General features: G+C 46.3%; 1 protein-coding gene across 4 annotated transcripts in view; it reads right to left on the bottom strand.

Annotated features, from left to right (window-relative positions):
* LOC112247188 (1-phosphatidylinositol 4,5-bisphosphate phosphodiesterase epsilon-1) overlaps positions 1-16,068 on the bottom strand; it is a 34,213-nt gene that overhangs the window by 5,087 nt on the left and 13,058 nt on the right. For 3 of the 4 annotated variants that reach the window (XM_042299058.1, XM_042299061.1, XM_042299059.1), the window contains exons 4-26: positions 15,502-15,821; positions 15,133-15,278; positions 14,657-14,912; positions 12,772-12,992; positions 11,780-12,464; positions 11,388-11,567; positions 11,033-11,259; positions 10,768-10,890; positions 8,326-8,462; positions 7,390-7,628; positions 7,224-7,285; positions 6,954-7,119; positions 4,493-4,600; positions 4,189-4,305; positions 3,780-3,938; positions 3,490-3,619; positions 3,303-3,344; positions 2,847-2,947; positions 2,559-2,682; positions 2,265-2,405; positions 1,581-1,880; positions 1,009-1,172; positions 554-815 (exon numbers count right to left, since the gene is read on the bottom strand). In XM_042299058.1, coding sequence (XP_042154992.1) covers positions 554-815; positions 1,009-1,172; positions 1,581-1,880; positions 2,265-2,405; positions 2,559-2,682; positions 2,847-2,947; positions 3,303-3,344; positions 3,490-3,619; positions 3,780-3,938; positions 4,189-4,305; positions 4,493-4,600; positions 6,954-7,119; positions 7,224-7,285; positions 7,390-7,628; positions 8,326-8,462; positions 10,768-10,890; positions 11,033-11,259; positions 11,388-11,567; positions 11,780-12,464; positions 12,772-12,992; positions 14,657-14,912; positions 15,133-15,278; positions 15,502-15,821 — 4,410 coding nt within the window. The remainder of the gene's footprint in view (positions 1-553; positions 816-1,008; positions 1,173-1,580; positions 1,881-2,264; positions 2,406-2,558; positions 2,683-2,846; positions 2,948-3,302; positions 3,345-3,489; positions 3,620-3,779; positions 3,939-4,188; positions 4,306-4,492; positions 4,601-6,953; positions 7,120-7,223; positions 7,286-7,389; positions 7,629-8,325; positions 8,463-10,767; positions 10,891-11,032; positions 11,260-11,387; positions 11,568-11,779; positions 12,465-12,771; positions 12,993-14,656; positions 14,913-15,132; positions 15,279-15,501; positions 15,822-16,068) is intronic. The other variant, XM_042299060.1, reaches the window with a different exon arrangement.

Here is a 16,068-nt window from a genome sequence, read left to right as displayed (position 1 = left end):
ACCCCACCTCTGTTTTGGTGAAAAGCTGAGGGATGGGCCTGGAGAAAATATAACCACTCTCAAATTCAGAGACAAAAATATGGATGCAGGGACAGACCATCCACGAAATCAACATTATAGTTTTAACCATGTTTTGAGGCTATACAGTCTTTGCATTTACATTGTTTACAAACATTGGAGTTAAAACAAGCTTATATTTTTGGTTCTAATGGGATATGACAGTTGAACTAAGCTCATGAGGAATTTATAAGGTATATTATTATTTTTATTATTATATTCTTCAAGAATCAATGGGTATTTATTATTATTTATAAGTCCAAAAATGTATGTAGGAACTAAGAATTCTAGCTTTAATGTTAGGAAAGAATGTAGCCCCACTCACACCAGGTGTTCATGCTCGAAATGTCTCATGTGACAATGAGTCTCTTTTCATCTGAAATGACTATAGCTGTACCAGGTTTGGGTCTTCTAATAAAAACACACTCTTTGTGTGTATGCCAGTGTGTGGAAGATAAGTCACAGATTAAATGATGTAGCGTGCGTGTGTGCCTACCTGTCCTGAGTGCTCTGAGTGATATGATTCTCTGAGCGGTGGTCTGGGAGCTGTTGTGTTCCACCACGGTAAATCGTAGGAAGGCCAGGTCAGCCATGAGCAGGGGGAGGTGGAAGCTCTGGTTCCATATGGGGTTCAGGGGGTTACGGTGAACGGGTTTGGTACGGAAGTGACACCCGTCAGCCTGCATCCCCAGGATGTCTACCTCGATGCATGGACTGCCTGCTGTAGTCCCTGGGCATAGATTCTGACCAGAGATAATCTGGAAGGAATGGAAAGAGAGAAGGGGGGGATAAGCGAGAGGCACAGATAGAGAAAGACGTCAAGAAAAAATGTGTTGCACCAGATGAACTGACTGAAAAAGGAAACCGGTTGACACTGCTGCCTTTGAGGATCACTAGCTACTTGTTGTACACATGTATACATTCAATCCATTACCTCTGCTATGTACTCACAGTGAGAGACAACAGGACAGGGCTCATCCCCCTTGAGTCTCTGTCCAGGGGGCAGAAGTGTCCATAGAGTGGGCAGCTGGGGTCCCACAGGACCGGGGGCTTCAGGACGTACCCACAACCCCTGTTAGGCTCAAACATGGCGGCGTTCAGTTGCAAGGGAAGGTCTGTCAGAGAGAGAGAGAGAGAGAGGGAGAAAGAGAGAGAGAGAGAAAGGGAACGAGAAAGAGAACGAGAAAGAGAAAGAGAGAGAAATATGTAAACTATTGGAGAGACTCAAAAATAGGTTTGTGCGCCAACAACTAGACTTTCAGACAGACAATGTCATTTTCAAGAAGCATGTTGTGCTCCAATTTCAAATGACTTCTCTGAATCAACTTCTGAAATATTGAATTCGCCGAACCCCTTGTCCCTTTGTACTTTTGACTGAATGCAGACAGGGCCAACTCGTTCTGGCAATAGGCCAAATATCAGTTCCTCATATGAAGCTAGCCAAATGAATTTCCCACTTTCTCCCACATTTGGCATAATGAAGCAAACTTGACTTAGTTGACGACTCCTAGCGTCTAGCTCACCATCGGTCTGGTAGTTGAGAGCGACCAGCTGTATTCCATGCAGCCAGAAGAGTAGGGGACTAGGGTTGGTGGAGTCGATACGTGTGGCTGCTGGGTAGGTCCGCAGGAGCTGGGAGCTGGTGTGTTGGATCAGCTTCTGGGCGTAGCGGCGACACAGGCGTTTGGCGGCGTTCTCATTGACTGAGGAGACATGGTAGCACTTTGGGGTGTGGATGAGGGAGCTGAGAGAGGCATTACAGGTGTACAGAGGGGAGGTGGGTGGTTCTTCCAAGTTGGAATGGGGGCCCTCTGATGCTGCTCCTTCAGATTTAGGGGGAAAGGGTTATGAGAGGAGTGTGTGTGTTTTTAAAAAATTATAATTATTTTACCTTTATTTAACTAGGCAAGTCAGTCAAGAACAAATTCTTATTTTCAATGACAGCCTAGGAACAGTGGGTTAACTGCCTGTACCTTGTCAGCTCGGGGATTTGAACTTGCAACCTTCCGGTTACTAATCCAACGCTCTAACCACTAGGCTACTCTGCCGTGTCTGTGTATGTGTTTGTGTGTGTGTGTGTGTGTGTGTGTGTGCGTGCGTGCGTGCGTGCGTGTGTCCAGCCTGTCTAGGAAGAAGTAGCAGACCTTAACCATTGAGTTAGAACTACATTTTGATAGCTAGGCATGGGGCAGAGAAGGATAGTCTACCTCTCCCTGGGGTGCGCATCACTGTCGATGGGTCCCCTGGAACACCTTTCTCTGGATCTTTCCCAAAGATGTACCTCCTTCCCTTTCCTTTAGGAGAAAGAACTTCCTGTCTCTCTTTTCTCTCGCTGGAAGTGGATAGACCTGGGACACACAGACTTATACCTTCACAAGGAGATCTCACAAGTCAGGAATATTACGTTAACCTACTCTTGTGAATGTGAGACTGGAACACAAGGCCATTTACAAGGCATTGTATAGTTTGTTTATAGAAGATGATGTAGTGTAAGGAAAGACCTGGGAATTTGACAGCTTGGCAGTAGATCACCAGATCTGAGAGCTCCTGGGCTATCTGGCGTCCTTCCTTCTTGCTTCGAGGCAGCTTGAACTCTTCCTCCAGCTCCTTGCCAAATACATGTGTCTGGGTGAGAGAGTGTGTAAAAATACAAAAGAGACAAAACTCTTGTCTCATGATGTTATTAATCAAATATAACGGGAGAAACTGGTTCATTAAGAAAAATTCCAACAAGATAAATACTTTTGTATTTCTACGTCTGCTGGATCCTGAATGGAGGACAAACCCACTTCTGCTTTGTTGTGAGTAGCTCTCTCGCATTTCTTCATCTTCTTGGGGACTTCGTCACTGTGTTTGGACTTTCCCTCAGGCCTATCCTCCAGGATATTATCTGTATCAATGTAGACATTCCCAGCCAAAGACATTATTATTGCAGTATAAACAAAAACACACATTCATGCAGTGTAATCTAATTTGAGGTTTTCAGTGATCTAAGTGACATTAAAACATGTAGCCAAAAACTATTGGCTTTCAAGCAATCTCTTGTTGTTTTTGACCCACTTGGTAATCCAATTGAGTATCAGTGGGTACTAATTTAGTAGATAAGAAGCTTTGGAAAAGTCACAACACACAGCCAGTGTACTAGAGCACTGCACAAACAGAGCACAAATCTATTCAGCAATAGGACAACAAGCATGCTGTGGAATTGGCAAATCTTAAATGATTAATTTGATTATTTTTATTACCTTCTGGGAGAGAAGAAGCAGTAGATAAAGCCAAGGCGTCAGCTACAGAGGAAGAGAGAGTAGGGGGTCACAGGATAAGTAGAAGAATTGGGATAATCAACATTATTGCTATTTGAGGTTGTTACCACAGAAATGTCTCAACTATAAACTGGCATAAACTGGGATGCTCTTGGTGTTGTGACCATACCATCAGATAGGGATTCATACTCATAGTCGCATTCATCCTCATCCTCTTCTTCCTCCTGATCCTCAATGGTTGGGAAGGGAGGAGGCATCACACTACTGGCCTGAGAATGCATCTGGGCCAACTGGTGAGCCTGTATCAGGAAGAGTCATTTAGGACCATCTTAGTTCCTTCTAATTATGTATCCATGTGCCATCATTTTAGGTATATATAGCACATTATATAGATACCGGACTGGATCAACAACTGTTAAAAAAACTTTTGGTCAGTGTGTTCCTTATCAGTGGCCTTGCCTTCTGTTTGAGGATGTCCACTGGCGTCTGGTGAGCTTTTAGCTTCTTGTTCTTGAGGAGGATTTTCCCCCTCAGTTGCCATGGTGACGGCAGCTGTGGGTCGTCCGAGAAATCACTTTCGAACAGGAACTTTGTCACCAGCTTATCCCCAAACACCGTCTGTTGAAGGACAACACAAACACACCATCAGAGTTCCAATCTGTTCTGAGGGGAAGAAGGAGCCATTGTGATTGACCTGTTAATCGCAATGTAAGGTATATGTCCCGGGTGGTGGTTCAATAACTCTATGACTACCCTGAACCCTTAACCTCACCTCTACTTCTTTTCGTTAAACACCAACGAGCATCAGAAAGAGCCCATTTCACATCTCAACATTGAACTAGACAGGATAGTAAGTAGGCCTACCGACCTTGAATATGTCGGCCATCTTGCGTTGCTGCGGCAGGGAGCAGTGATTCTCTATGGACAGCATCACAGGTAGGTCAGAGGTCACGAAGGCAGAGCGGTTCACTGCCTCCACCACATCCTGCAGGAACGGAAGATTAATAACTCAACTCAATAAATTAAATTCAACTTAATTCAACCCAACTAAACTTAATTAAACTCCGCTCATCTCAACCCAAATCAATTCAACCCAAACAAACTCAACTCATCTCAGCTTAGGTAAACTAAATTCAACTCACTTCATTTCAACTCACTTCAACTCAACTCACCTTGAAGGGTATGCGGGTAGTGAGGGTGTGTCCATGGTAGATGATTGGCATGCCATCATCTCCATCCCAACAGTCCAGTTCAACACTCCTACATCCTTGGAGGAGCACCTGAGACAACAACAAACCAAACAATAACGTAGCGACCTGGACATAACACCTGGACACCTGCACAAAACACCTGGACACAACACCTGGACACAACACCCGGACACCTGGACACCTGGACACAACACCCGGACAAAACACCTGGACACCTGCACAAAACACATGGACACAACACCTGCACAAAACACCTGGACACCTGCACAAAACACCTGGACACAACACCTGGACACAACACCCAGACACCTGGACACCTGGACACCTGTACACAACACCTGGACACAACACCTGGACACGACACCTGGACACCTGTACACAACACCTGGACACCAGGACACAACACCTGGACACAACACCTGGACACAACACCTGGACACAACATCTGGACACCAGGACACAACACCTGTACACAACACCAGGACACAACACCTGGACACAACACCCAGACACCTGGACACAACACCCGGACACCTGGACACAACACCTGGACACAACACCTGGACACAACACCTGGACACGACACCTGGACACCTGTACACAACACCTGGACACGACACCTGGACACAACACCTGGACACCTGTACACAACACCTGGACACCAGGACACAACACCTGGACACAACACCTGGACACCTGGACACCTGTACACAACACCTGGACACGACACCTGGCCACGACACCTGGACACCTGTACACAACACCCGGACACCAGGACACACAACACCTGGACACAACACCTGGACACCTGGACACAACACCTGGACACCTGTACACGACACCTGACACCTGACACAACACCCGGACACCTGGACACAACACCTGGACACAACATCTGGACACCAGGACACAACACCTGTACACAACACCTGGACACGACACCTGGACACGACACCTGGACACCTGTACACAACACCCGGACACCTGGACACAACACCTGGACACAACACCTGGATACAACATCTGGACACCAGGACACAACACCTGGACACAACACCCAGACACCTGGACACAACACCTGGACACAACACCTGGACACAACACCTGGACACCTGTACACGACACCTGGACACCTGTACACAACACCCGGACACCTGGACACAACACCTGGACACAACATCTGGACACCAGGACACAACACCTGTACACAACACCTGGACACGACACCTGGACACGACACCTGGACACCTGTACACAACACCCAGACACCTGGACACAACACCTGGACACAACACCTGGATACAACATCTGGACACCAGGACACAACACCTGGACACAACACCCAGACACCTGGACACAACACCTGGACACAGCACCTGGACACCAGGACACAACACCTGGACACAACACCCAGACACCTGGACACAACATCTGGACACCAGGACACAACACCTGGACACAACATCTGGACACCAGGACACAACACCTGGACACAACACCCAGACACCTGGACACAACACCTGGACACGACACCTGGACACGACACCTGGACACGACACCTGGACACGACACCTGGACACCTGTACACAACACCTGGACACCAGGACACAACACCTGGACACAACACCTGGACACCTGTACACAACACCTGGACACAACACCTGGACACCTGTACACAACACCTGGACATGACACATGGACACAACACCACACACACCTGGACACGACACCTGGACACCTGTACACAACACCTGGACACCAGGACACAACACCTAGACACCTGGACACAACACCTGGACACAACGCCTGGATACAACACCTGGACACAACGCCTGGACACAACGTCTGGACACAACACCGGGACACAACACCTGGACCCAATAACTGGACACCTCTATGGCTTGGATCAGAAGGACACAACATCTAGATACCTCTATGGCTTGGATCAGAAGTTTTGGATCTCTTGATGTAATTGGCTAAGGTTTTGGACTAACAGGCGCAAGGACCCGGGTTCAAATCCTGGTAGGGCTTCCCCCCAAATTCATAACAATAAAGGCTTTTCAATGACAGTTTATCACCACAAAAGCTTTATTGCTGTACACTCAATGGGTTTGAATAAATATCACATGGAGTTTTATCCCCATCAGGGTAATACCAGTGTTCTGACTGTCACCTGGCTGTACACTCAATGGGTTTGAGTAAATATCACATGGAGTGTTATCCCCGTCAGGGTAATACCAGTGTTCTGAATGTCACCTGGCTGTACACTCAATGGGTTTGAGTAAATATCACATGGAGTGTTATCCCCGTCAGGGTAATACCAGTGTTCTGACTGTCACCTGGCTGTACACTCAATGGGTTTGAGTAAATATCACATGGAGTGTTATCCCCGTCAGGGTAATACCAGTGTTCTGAATGTCACCTGGCTGTACAGCTCCACAGACGACTCTCCCTTGAGTTGGTGGGAGGTCAGGTAGGTGTTGTGTGATGTAGCGATGTAGTAGTAAGACAGAGGGTAATGGAGCTCTTCAACATTCAGCGGAGACTCTTCCAGTTTGGAAGCAGAGTTGTCCTTGTCCATCAGATACCTTATAGCAGGGGAAAACCAGTCTGGGTCATTCCTTTTTGGCTCAGTTGGTAACAGCAGGTTCAATTCCCGCAGGGATCACAAATACATACAAAAAATACTGACCGGGCAAATCCCTCAAAGGACATCCAGCCAATCTGATGCAAAGTGGTAGATGGTTCAAATGTCTAGAACACACAACACATTAATTCAGTAGAAGATTGTTTGCCAAAGGACAAACGCACACACACACACACACACACACACACCGACACACTTCATCGTCACACACCTGGATGATTCTTAGGACTTCATCATGTGAGTGGTTCTCTCCCTGACAGTTGACCAGAAAGTCGTTGAGGTGCATGATGCTCATGCCCAGAGCTCCCAGCGAGGCACTCTCCACGCCAGTACCATTGGTCACGATGCTGGCAGAAGCTATGGCGTCTGAAATATGCTTCTGATTGTCTGACATGTGTCTCATGATCCAGATGGAAAGACCAAGGTCCAGGCCATTACGTGTCAGAAGGTCTAGGATGGCGGGGAAACACAAATAAAGACTTTTACACTTGACTTCAAAGCAAATATAGTAGCTGAGTTTATTTACATACACAGCCCTGATTGGCTGATAGGATGGTCTAGAGCTCACCCCCTTACCCAGAAGAATGGTCATTGGTCTATTATAATCAGATCAAATTGTGATGTCATGATCTGGGCCAAAAACTCCATTGCATCTCAACATGCTCAAATTCAAGTCATTCAAGTCAATTTCAGAGTGTTATTTCGACCTCAGTGTGGAAATAAATAAAACAATAAGAATATCATGTTTTTAACTCCACTGCCCCTTTAAGGGCTTTTCACACTGCACAGGCCGTCTTATCCTAGGGCTCAGAGATCCCTTTAAATCTGTAGTTCGAAGACTGTTATTCCTAGACTTGTACCAGATCTGTTTGTGCTTCTCTCACCAACTCCAGCAGTCCTTGACATGCCAAGCATGGCCATACAGCACATACAGATCTGGGACCAGGCTTCATTACTCCTAAATAATCTAAATTGAATTGACCCCAACTGGGCAGGTAACTCACCCAAGAAACTCACCCAAGAAACTCACCCAGGAAACACACCCCGGTAACGCACCCTGGTAATGCGCCCTGGTAACTCACATAGAAAACTCACCCAGGAGACTTACCCAGGAAACTCACCCAGGAAACTCACCCAGGAAACTCACCCAGATCTGGCTGTATTCCTGTGACTCTGTCGTCGATGCGGAGGTGAGTGTAGAGAGGAGCAGGCTCAGAGGCAGACTGACCACAGGACACAGCATGGGCATCAAACACATTCTTCAGGTCCTTACGACTCCGGACACTACATACCAACATGGAAACAAAAAGTTGGAGGCCCCAATTCACCCAATTGTAGATAATGTCAACTTCCTAGGACAGCTGGTGCAAATCAAACACACTACTGAAAGCCCTATCTGGAAATCCACAATCTGCCATTGATTAAATAGTGGCAATTTTGTACGATGGGAAAACACTTAGAAAAACACAGGGAAAATAATAAGGAATCTCACTGCTGTAACAGCTAATAATGTATTACACAATAATACTATATACAGTGCATTCTGAAAATATTCAGACCCCTTCCCTTTTTCCACATTTTGTTACATTACAGCATTATTCTAAAATGGATTAAACACAAACAATTCCTCATCAATCTACACACAATACCCCATAATAATAAAGCATAAACAGGTTCATAAACTTTGCAAATTAAAAAAAAAGAAATAAACATAAATAGCTTATTTGTATAAGTATTCGGACCCTTTGCTATGAGACTCGAAATTGAGCTCAGGTGCATCCTGTTTCCATTGATCATCCTTGACATGTTTCTACAACTTGATTGTAGTCCACCAGTGGTAAATTCCATTGATTGGACATGATTTGGAAAGGCACACGCCTGTCTATGTAAGGTCCCACAGTTGACAGTGCATGTCAGAGAAGAAAACAAGCCATGAAGTCTGCAATATTGAAGGTCCTCAAGAACACAGTGGTCTCCATCATTCTTAAATGCAAGAAGTTTGGACCCACTAAGACTCCTCCTAGAGCTGGCCGCCCGGCCAAACTGAGCAATCAGGGGAAAAGGGCCTTGGTCAGGGAGGTGACCAAGAACCTGATGGTCACTCTGACAGAGCTCCACAGTTCCTCTGAGGAGATGGGAGAACCTTCCAGAAGAACAACCATCTCTGGAGCACTCCACCAATCAGGCCTTTATGGTAGAGTGGCCAGACGGAAGCTACTCCTCAGTAAAAGGACATGACAGTCCGCTTGGAGTTCGCCAAAAGACACCTAAAGGACTCTCATACCATAAGAAACAAGATTATCTGGTCTGATGAAACCAAGATTGAACTCTTTGGTCTGGAGGAAACCTGGCACCATCCCTACGGTGAAGCATGGTGGTGTCAGCATCATGCTGTGGGGATATTTTTCAGCTGCAGTACTTCAGACTTGGGTGAAGGTTCACCTTCTAACAGCACAACAACTCTAAGCACACAGCCAAGACAATGCAGGAGTTGCTTCGGGACAAGTCTCTGAATGTCCTTGAGTGGCTCAGCCAGAGCCCGGACTTGAACCCAATCGAACATCTCTGGAGAAACCTGAAAATAGCTGTGCAGTGACGCTACCCTTCCAACCTGACAGAGCTTGAGAGGATCTGCAGAGAAGAATGGGAGAAGCTCCCCAATACAGGTGTGCCAAGCTTGTAGCATTATAACCAAGAAGACTTGAGGTTGTAATCACTGCCAAAGGTACTTCAACCAAGTACTGTATAAAGGGTCTAAATATGTGATATGTGAAATGTGATATCATTATAATTTTTTCCTCTGCCTTATCTCAGCTCACTGTTCACCATAGCAACACCCACCTGTAGCACGCGCTCCAGCAGGTACATTTCACTGGTCATCCCCAAAGCCAACACCTCCTGTGGCCGCCTTTCCTTTCAGTTCTCTGCTGCCAATGACTGGAATGAATTGCAAAAATCACTGAAGTTGGAGACTTATATCTCCCTCACTAACTTTAAGCGTCAGCTGTCAGATCAGCTTACCGATCGCTGCAGCTGTACACAGCCCATCTGTAAATAGCCCATCCAACCAACTACCTACCTCATCCCCATATGTTTTTTTTCTCTTCTCTTTTGCCCACCAGTATTTCTACCTGCACATCCTCATCTGTACATATCACTCCAGTGTAAATTGCTAAATTGTAATTACTTCACCACTATTGGCCTATTTATTGCCTTACCTCCTTACTTCATTTGCACACACTGTATACAGATTTTTCTATTGTGTTATTGACTGTACGATTGTTTATACCATGTGTAACTCTGTGTGGTTTTTGCTGGACTGCTTTGCTTTATCTTGGCCAGGTTGCTTGTTCTCAACTGGCCTACCTGGTTAAATAAAGGTGAAATAAATAAAAATGTGCAAACATTTCTAACAATCTGTTTTTGATTTGTCATGATGGGGTATTGTGTGTAGATTGATGAGTGGGGGGGACAATTGTATACATTTCAGAATAAGACTGTAACGTAACAAAATGTGGAAAAAGTCAAGGGGTCTGAATACTTTCCGAAAGCCCTGTAGATAGATAAATGTTGAGTTAGAGGAGATTACCTGAAGGACCTGAAGAGTTCAACAAACTCAGTAAAGCTCATGGTGCCATCTGATACCATGAGGTTCTGGAAGCTCTTTGATTGGCTCTTACCCCGGCTAGATAGTGTCTGACTTGACATATTACTGAAGCCAGTAGCCAAAGAAAATACACAAGAGATGTTATGTGTACTGAATTCCAGCATAAACATCAGCACAACAAATTAAACATGAAGCATATGCGCGCAAACGCACACAAAAGAATATACCACAGTTTATAGCATCTTACCCAGTTTGAGCTTTGTGATTGGAAGCTGAGGAAGAGATGGAGGAGGAAGAGGTGCTAATGGCCATGGAAGAGGAGGAGAGAGGCTCAGGGAAACCATAGGAGCTGCTGTCTTCCTGGTCTTGGTCCATGTTGTCTGTCAGGTCCGGTGCATTCCGCCCTAGGATATCCCAACCACTCGTCACCTTCTGTGACACCATCTCATCGTCTGTGGCATCCCCACTGTCCCCCTGTCACCACACACACACACACCAAATGTAGCTATTTTATTGAAACTGACTCAACATGTTCCTCCAACCCAGCTCAAGGCATTTGTGCAGGAGTTGAATCAATCGCTACTGCAAATATGGCTCCTTACCCTGGTCCCAACCTTCTTTTTATTTTTATTGGAGTTAACCGTCTTCTGATTGGTCACAGTGAGATGGTTGTTCTTCTGAGCTCCAGACTTCTCCATGCTACCAGCACCCACACTCCATCTCCTGCCCCCAAACAGCTCGATGGCCTGGGCTAGAGTTGGACCCTCGTACCTGCCATCCTCCTGGAAGAGAGATTAACATTTTCTTGGTACAAAATGGTAAATCACTCACATCTCCTCCCTCAGAGTTGTGGTGCTCGTGTCCAGAGCTCAGACTCGAGTCACAATTTTCATGACTGGTGACACCATTCACACTCTACCAGTAGGGACTGGAACACTTGACTCGGACCCGAGGTTTAGTAACTTGACTCCATCATTGCAATGCAGTCCCTCACCTGATAGAGGTTGACGTACTTCCTCCGGAGCCACTGCAGCCTTTGATCAGGGAACCTCCTCATCCTCCTGTGAACAGCTAACAGGGACTCCAGCCCAGCGTACACCATCCTAGCTGTGTTTCTCGGGGCCACAAAGTGTAATAACCTGTTGTCTGTTGTATGGAGCCCATAGAGCAGACTCACCCCACACTCCTCCAGGCTCAGTCCAAATGAGAGCTTGTTCTGCAGGCATACCGCCTGAATGTCAGCCCCAGGGTGGCCCATGAAGACAGCTTTCGCCACGGAGAGATCCAGGAATCCATCCGCCAGGCTGTTCAGTATTAGCTTCCCACAGTACCCTGACCCAGTGGGGCTCCGGAGCATTGAGGAGTCAGGGCCGGGGCTAGAACCAGGGAGACCCTCACTCTGGAGCTTGGCCCAGGTGAGGATACAATTGTCGGGTTGGAGTCGGAGCAGGCAGCGGGCGGTGAGGTGGGAGTCCTGGTCATAGTGGATCACAGTAGCGCCCTGCTGGAGGAAGTGGTGTACGTGGGGGTGGAGGGAGAGGACGTACCAGGGCATGAGCTCTGTACCGTGGGCAAAGGCCTTCTGAGTCCTCTCACCCATACCCTGGAATTCTGGGTCTTTGCCCTGTGATAGGTCAGATAGGTCACCCACAGACTCGGAGAGATCGCCCATGGTGAACCTGACCAGATAAGAGTGTTTTCAGGAGAGGAAAATGACCAAAAGAAGCTTTAAAAGGATGCAGATATTTTTATCTATAATAAGACACCAACACAAATATTTCTAAAGAAGCAAAATAAATGATAATGCATTGGCAATTATATTAAGAAAAATACGATGTAATATTGAAACGGGGAGCCAACTAGCAGGTGTTGCGGTATCAGTGGTTTCAGATTTTATTGACACTTTCTAGCACATTCAGAGCCAAAATCCAGCACAAACCACTAAAAAGTAGCCGAAAGTTAGGAGGGCCTACTGTGGACACCTACTGGTTGTGGTTGCCATCCTTGAAGGAGTTTTTACGTGAGCCAGTGATGCTCCCATCACCAGACCCTCCAGACTCCTCCCAATCCTCAGACTCCATACTGCGGTTGCAGCTACGGATGGTCTGGAGGATGTTGTTGATGGTTGCTTCCTTCTCTGCTTGGTTGAGCCCATCTGGCCCCGCCCGTTGCAGGAAGTTGTCCTGTCCGTTGTAGTCAGAGACAAACTATGCAGTAGCGGTGCATTGGTAAAATCACCGGGGAAGCCAAGCCAGAAAAAAAAGCCATATTACAACCGATGAGTTAGTGATAATTGCGTTGTTTGCTCTATAACCTGTTAGTTCATATGTCTTGACACCGTGCAGAATACACAGTGGCAGAATAAATCCAGCCACACCAAAACGGGAGAGCAACACCTGCATCGGTGATCTGAGCAGATTATATATTTGATACCATTCCACTGATACTGCTCCAGCCATTACCAGGAGCCCGTTCTCCCCAATTAAGGTGCCACTAACCTCTGTTGAGCTACATGTTGAACTTTCATCCTCTCAGGCCAAGGTCACAATGTATGAATTTATGGGTGGATCAGAATCGCCTTCATAATCATTGGCCATTGCGAAGAATTAAGTAAAACCACAAGTCCAAATCCCTACCTCCATCTATGACTAATTTAGCAAATCGCTAGCTAGCCACCAGAGGACAACAACACAATAATTACATTTTTTTCTGTCAATGACATTTGGCTTTTGATGTGATGTGATTGGTGTGAAGCCAAATCCAAACTGTCTTCCCTTGACAATTTTTTTGCGCCAGGACCATTCACAGTTGAGCTCACTCAGTTTAGCTCAATGCTGATTGGTTATTATTTATTTATTTTTAATTATGAAGGGAGGCCAAATGCTTTGCTTCCCTTGCATTCAATGCTACGGGCGGCAACAATGTTCTAGTCTTTTAGACCAGACAGCATCAGATAGATGGGCTACACATACAGAGACAGACGGGCTCTGTTTTGCTCGCTCGGATGCTTTCTCCAGTGAGATACATTCAGCCTCTTGCGAATTGAAGAAAATTGCCGGAAATAAATTATTTTGTATGTTTTTTTCTTTGTACATTTTTTGGGAATGAATACACACCACTGAAACTATGAAAAGAAGGCATGGTGGTGTTTAAGATGGGTGTCACGTCCTGACCTTAGTTCCTTTTTTATGTCTCTATTTTAGTTTGGTCAGGGCGTGAGTTGGGGTGGGCATTCTATGTTTGTTCTGTGTGTTTGGCATGGTTCCCAATCAGAGGCAGCTGTCAATCATTGTCTCTGATTGAGAACCATACTTAGGCAGCCTGTTCCCACCTGGTGTTTGTGGGTAGTTGTTTTCTGTGTCTGTGTTTTCACCATACAGAACTGTTTCAATTTTCATTTCTTTCCTGCACTTTGTTATTTTGTATTTTCTCGTGTTCTGATTTAATAAAGTTAACATGGACACGTACCACGCTGCATTTTGGTCTGATCCTTCCTACTCATCATCAGACGAAGAAGAAGTTCGTTACAATGGGAAAGGTTACTAAAGTATATTTATAATGAGTAGTGTTGTGTGGAGATTCACTTCTGGCCTGAATGGATGGTCACAAAAAGGTCAAATGCACTTGATACTTGGATAGAACACATTTAAATATTATGTAAATGAATATCAAAAAAGGAATAGGAAACAACTGTAGGAAACAGATTTAGTGATATCAACACTTAGTAAATGTGGCCCTAATTTCTAAGTATAAGGCCAAGATTCCTCTAGCCTGATTCTAGATCTGTTTGTATGGTCTTGCCAACTCCTATGGTCATTGTCACACCCCCCAAACAGATATGGGTTCAGACAAAAAATGCATAATTCCTCACCTCCACAGAGTCCCGTGAGCTGAGGCGCGGTCTGAGGTTGATCAGGCTAGCTGCTCCATCCAGGGCCTCCCCTAGCTCTCTCAGAAAGACCCCAGAGAAGGGCACCACCCTGCAGCCCGGGGTGTGGAGAGCACGCGAGACCACCTTCCTGTACTCTGCAGACGTCTCGTGGTGCGCCATGGCATCCTTCAGGGCACACATGGTCTCGATGTTCGACTGCTCCATGAACTGCCACATCTTTAGCACCTTGCGAGACCTGAAGGGTAGGATGGAGAGATGCTGCTGAGTGAGAATGGAAGGGCCAAAAGTGGACAGTTTAGGAGGCAAAGTTGGAGATGAAGACAGAATGAGCGTGAAAGAAAAATGGTGTGATGTTTATTTACTAAGCAGGAAATTATAGTGGAGCTGATGGATCCGAAACATATTTGCAAAAATATAAAATCAAATAATCAAATGTTCCCTAGCCCTGCTTCTACCTGAGTCCAGCCAGGAACTCCATGACAGTGTTGTAGTTTCCCATGTTCCAACAGCACCTGGCCACATGGACCAGACATGAGAACACCTCTCTCTTCTCCTCCATAGAACCTGCTGTCAGAATCATCCAGGTCACCCAGGTGCTCACCTGGAAACAGGAAAATACAGTAACTGTAAGTGTGACTAACTGGGTTTGAATCCAGAGTCACCTTTCTGCAACAGGGCTGTGTTAGCCCACTGAGCTCAAGCCAAGTTAATAGCTCTGGGAACCAACACTAGTCTTCAGGTCTCAGGCACAGTTACTCAACATATAGGTAGAAAATGTATTCCCCATGCTGAGACACATTGCAGGTTAGTTAGGTCTCTCTCACCTCATTGAACCTTGTGACCAGGTCCTCTACTGCGTTGTGGGGCCGACTGCAGCCAGCCATAAGATGAGGTTGTACAGGTTGGTGTTTCTGCCCCTGGGGCTGTGGCGGGTCAGGGCCCCCCAGGTCGAGGGTGAGGAAGCAGAGGTAGTCCTGGGGTAGGATCCGGCTGTAGAGCTGCAGCTCCTGATCCATGAGGATGTAGGCCATCTCCTCCGGGAAACTGACCAGGGGTTGGAGGTCAGACAGCTCCTTGTTGACCTTCGTCAGTGGAGCCGCCGGCACCACGCTGGATCCCACCATGGGGGAGTGCAGTTGACGCTCTGGGAGGGAGGAATAGGGAGAGGGAGGTGAGGGGTGAAGGAGGAGGGAGGAGGGATGGGAGGGTGAGTCAAGAGGGAGTTAAGAAAGGAGTAAAATACTGTAGATTGTTTCTGGACTCCTATATTGACTCTACTGGTAGACACTTCATGTAGAACTGAATCGATCAGATAACTGTAAGCAATATGGTTATAGCCATAGAATTAGGAATTAGAATACTAATAGTAATTTGATAGGATCTCTATAGTA

This window comes from Oncorhynchus tshawytscha, linkage group LG16 (assembly GCF_018296145.1).
Source record: "Oncorhynchus tshawytscha isolate Ot180627B linkage group LG16, Otsh_v2.0, whole genome shotgun sequence".
Classification (NCBI taxonomy): Eukaryota; Metazoa; Chordata; class Actinopteri; order Salmoniformes; family Salmonidae; genus Oncorhynchus; species Oncorhynchus tshawytscha.
This window is presented reverse-complemented; position numbering and strand designations above follow the sequence as displayed.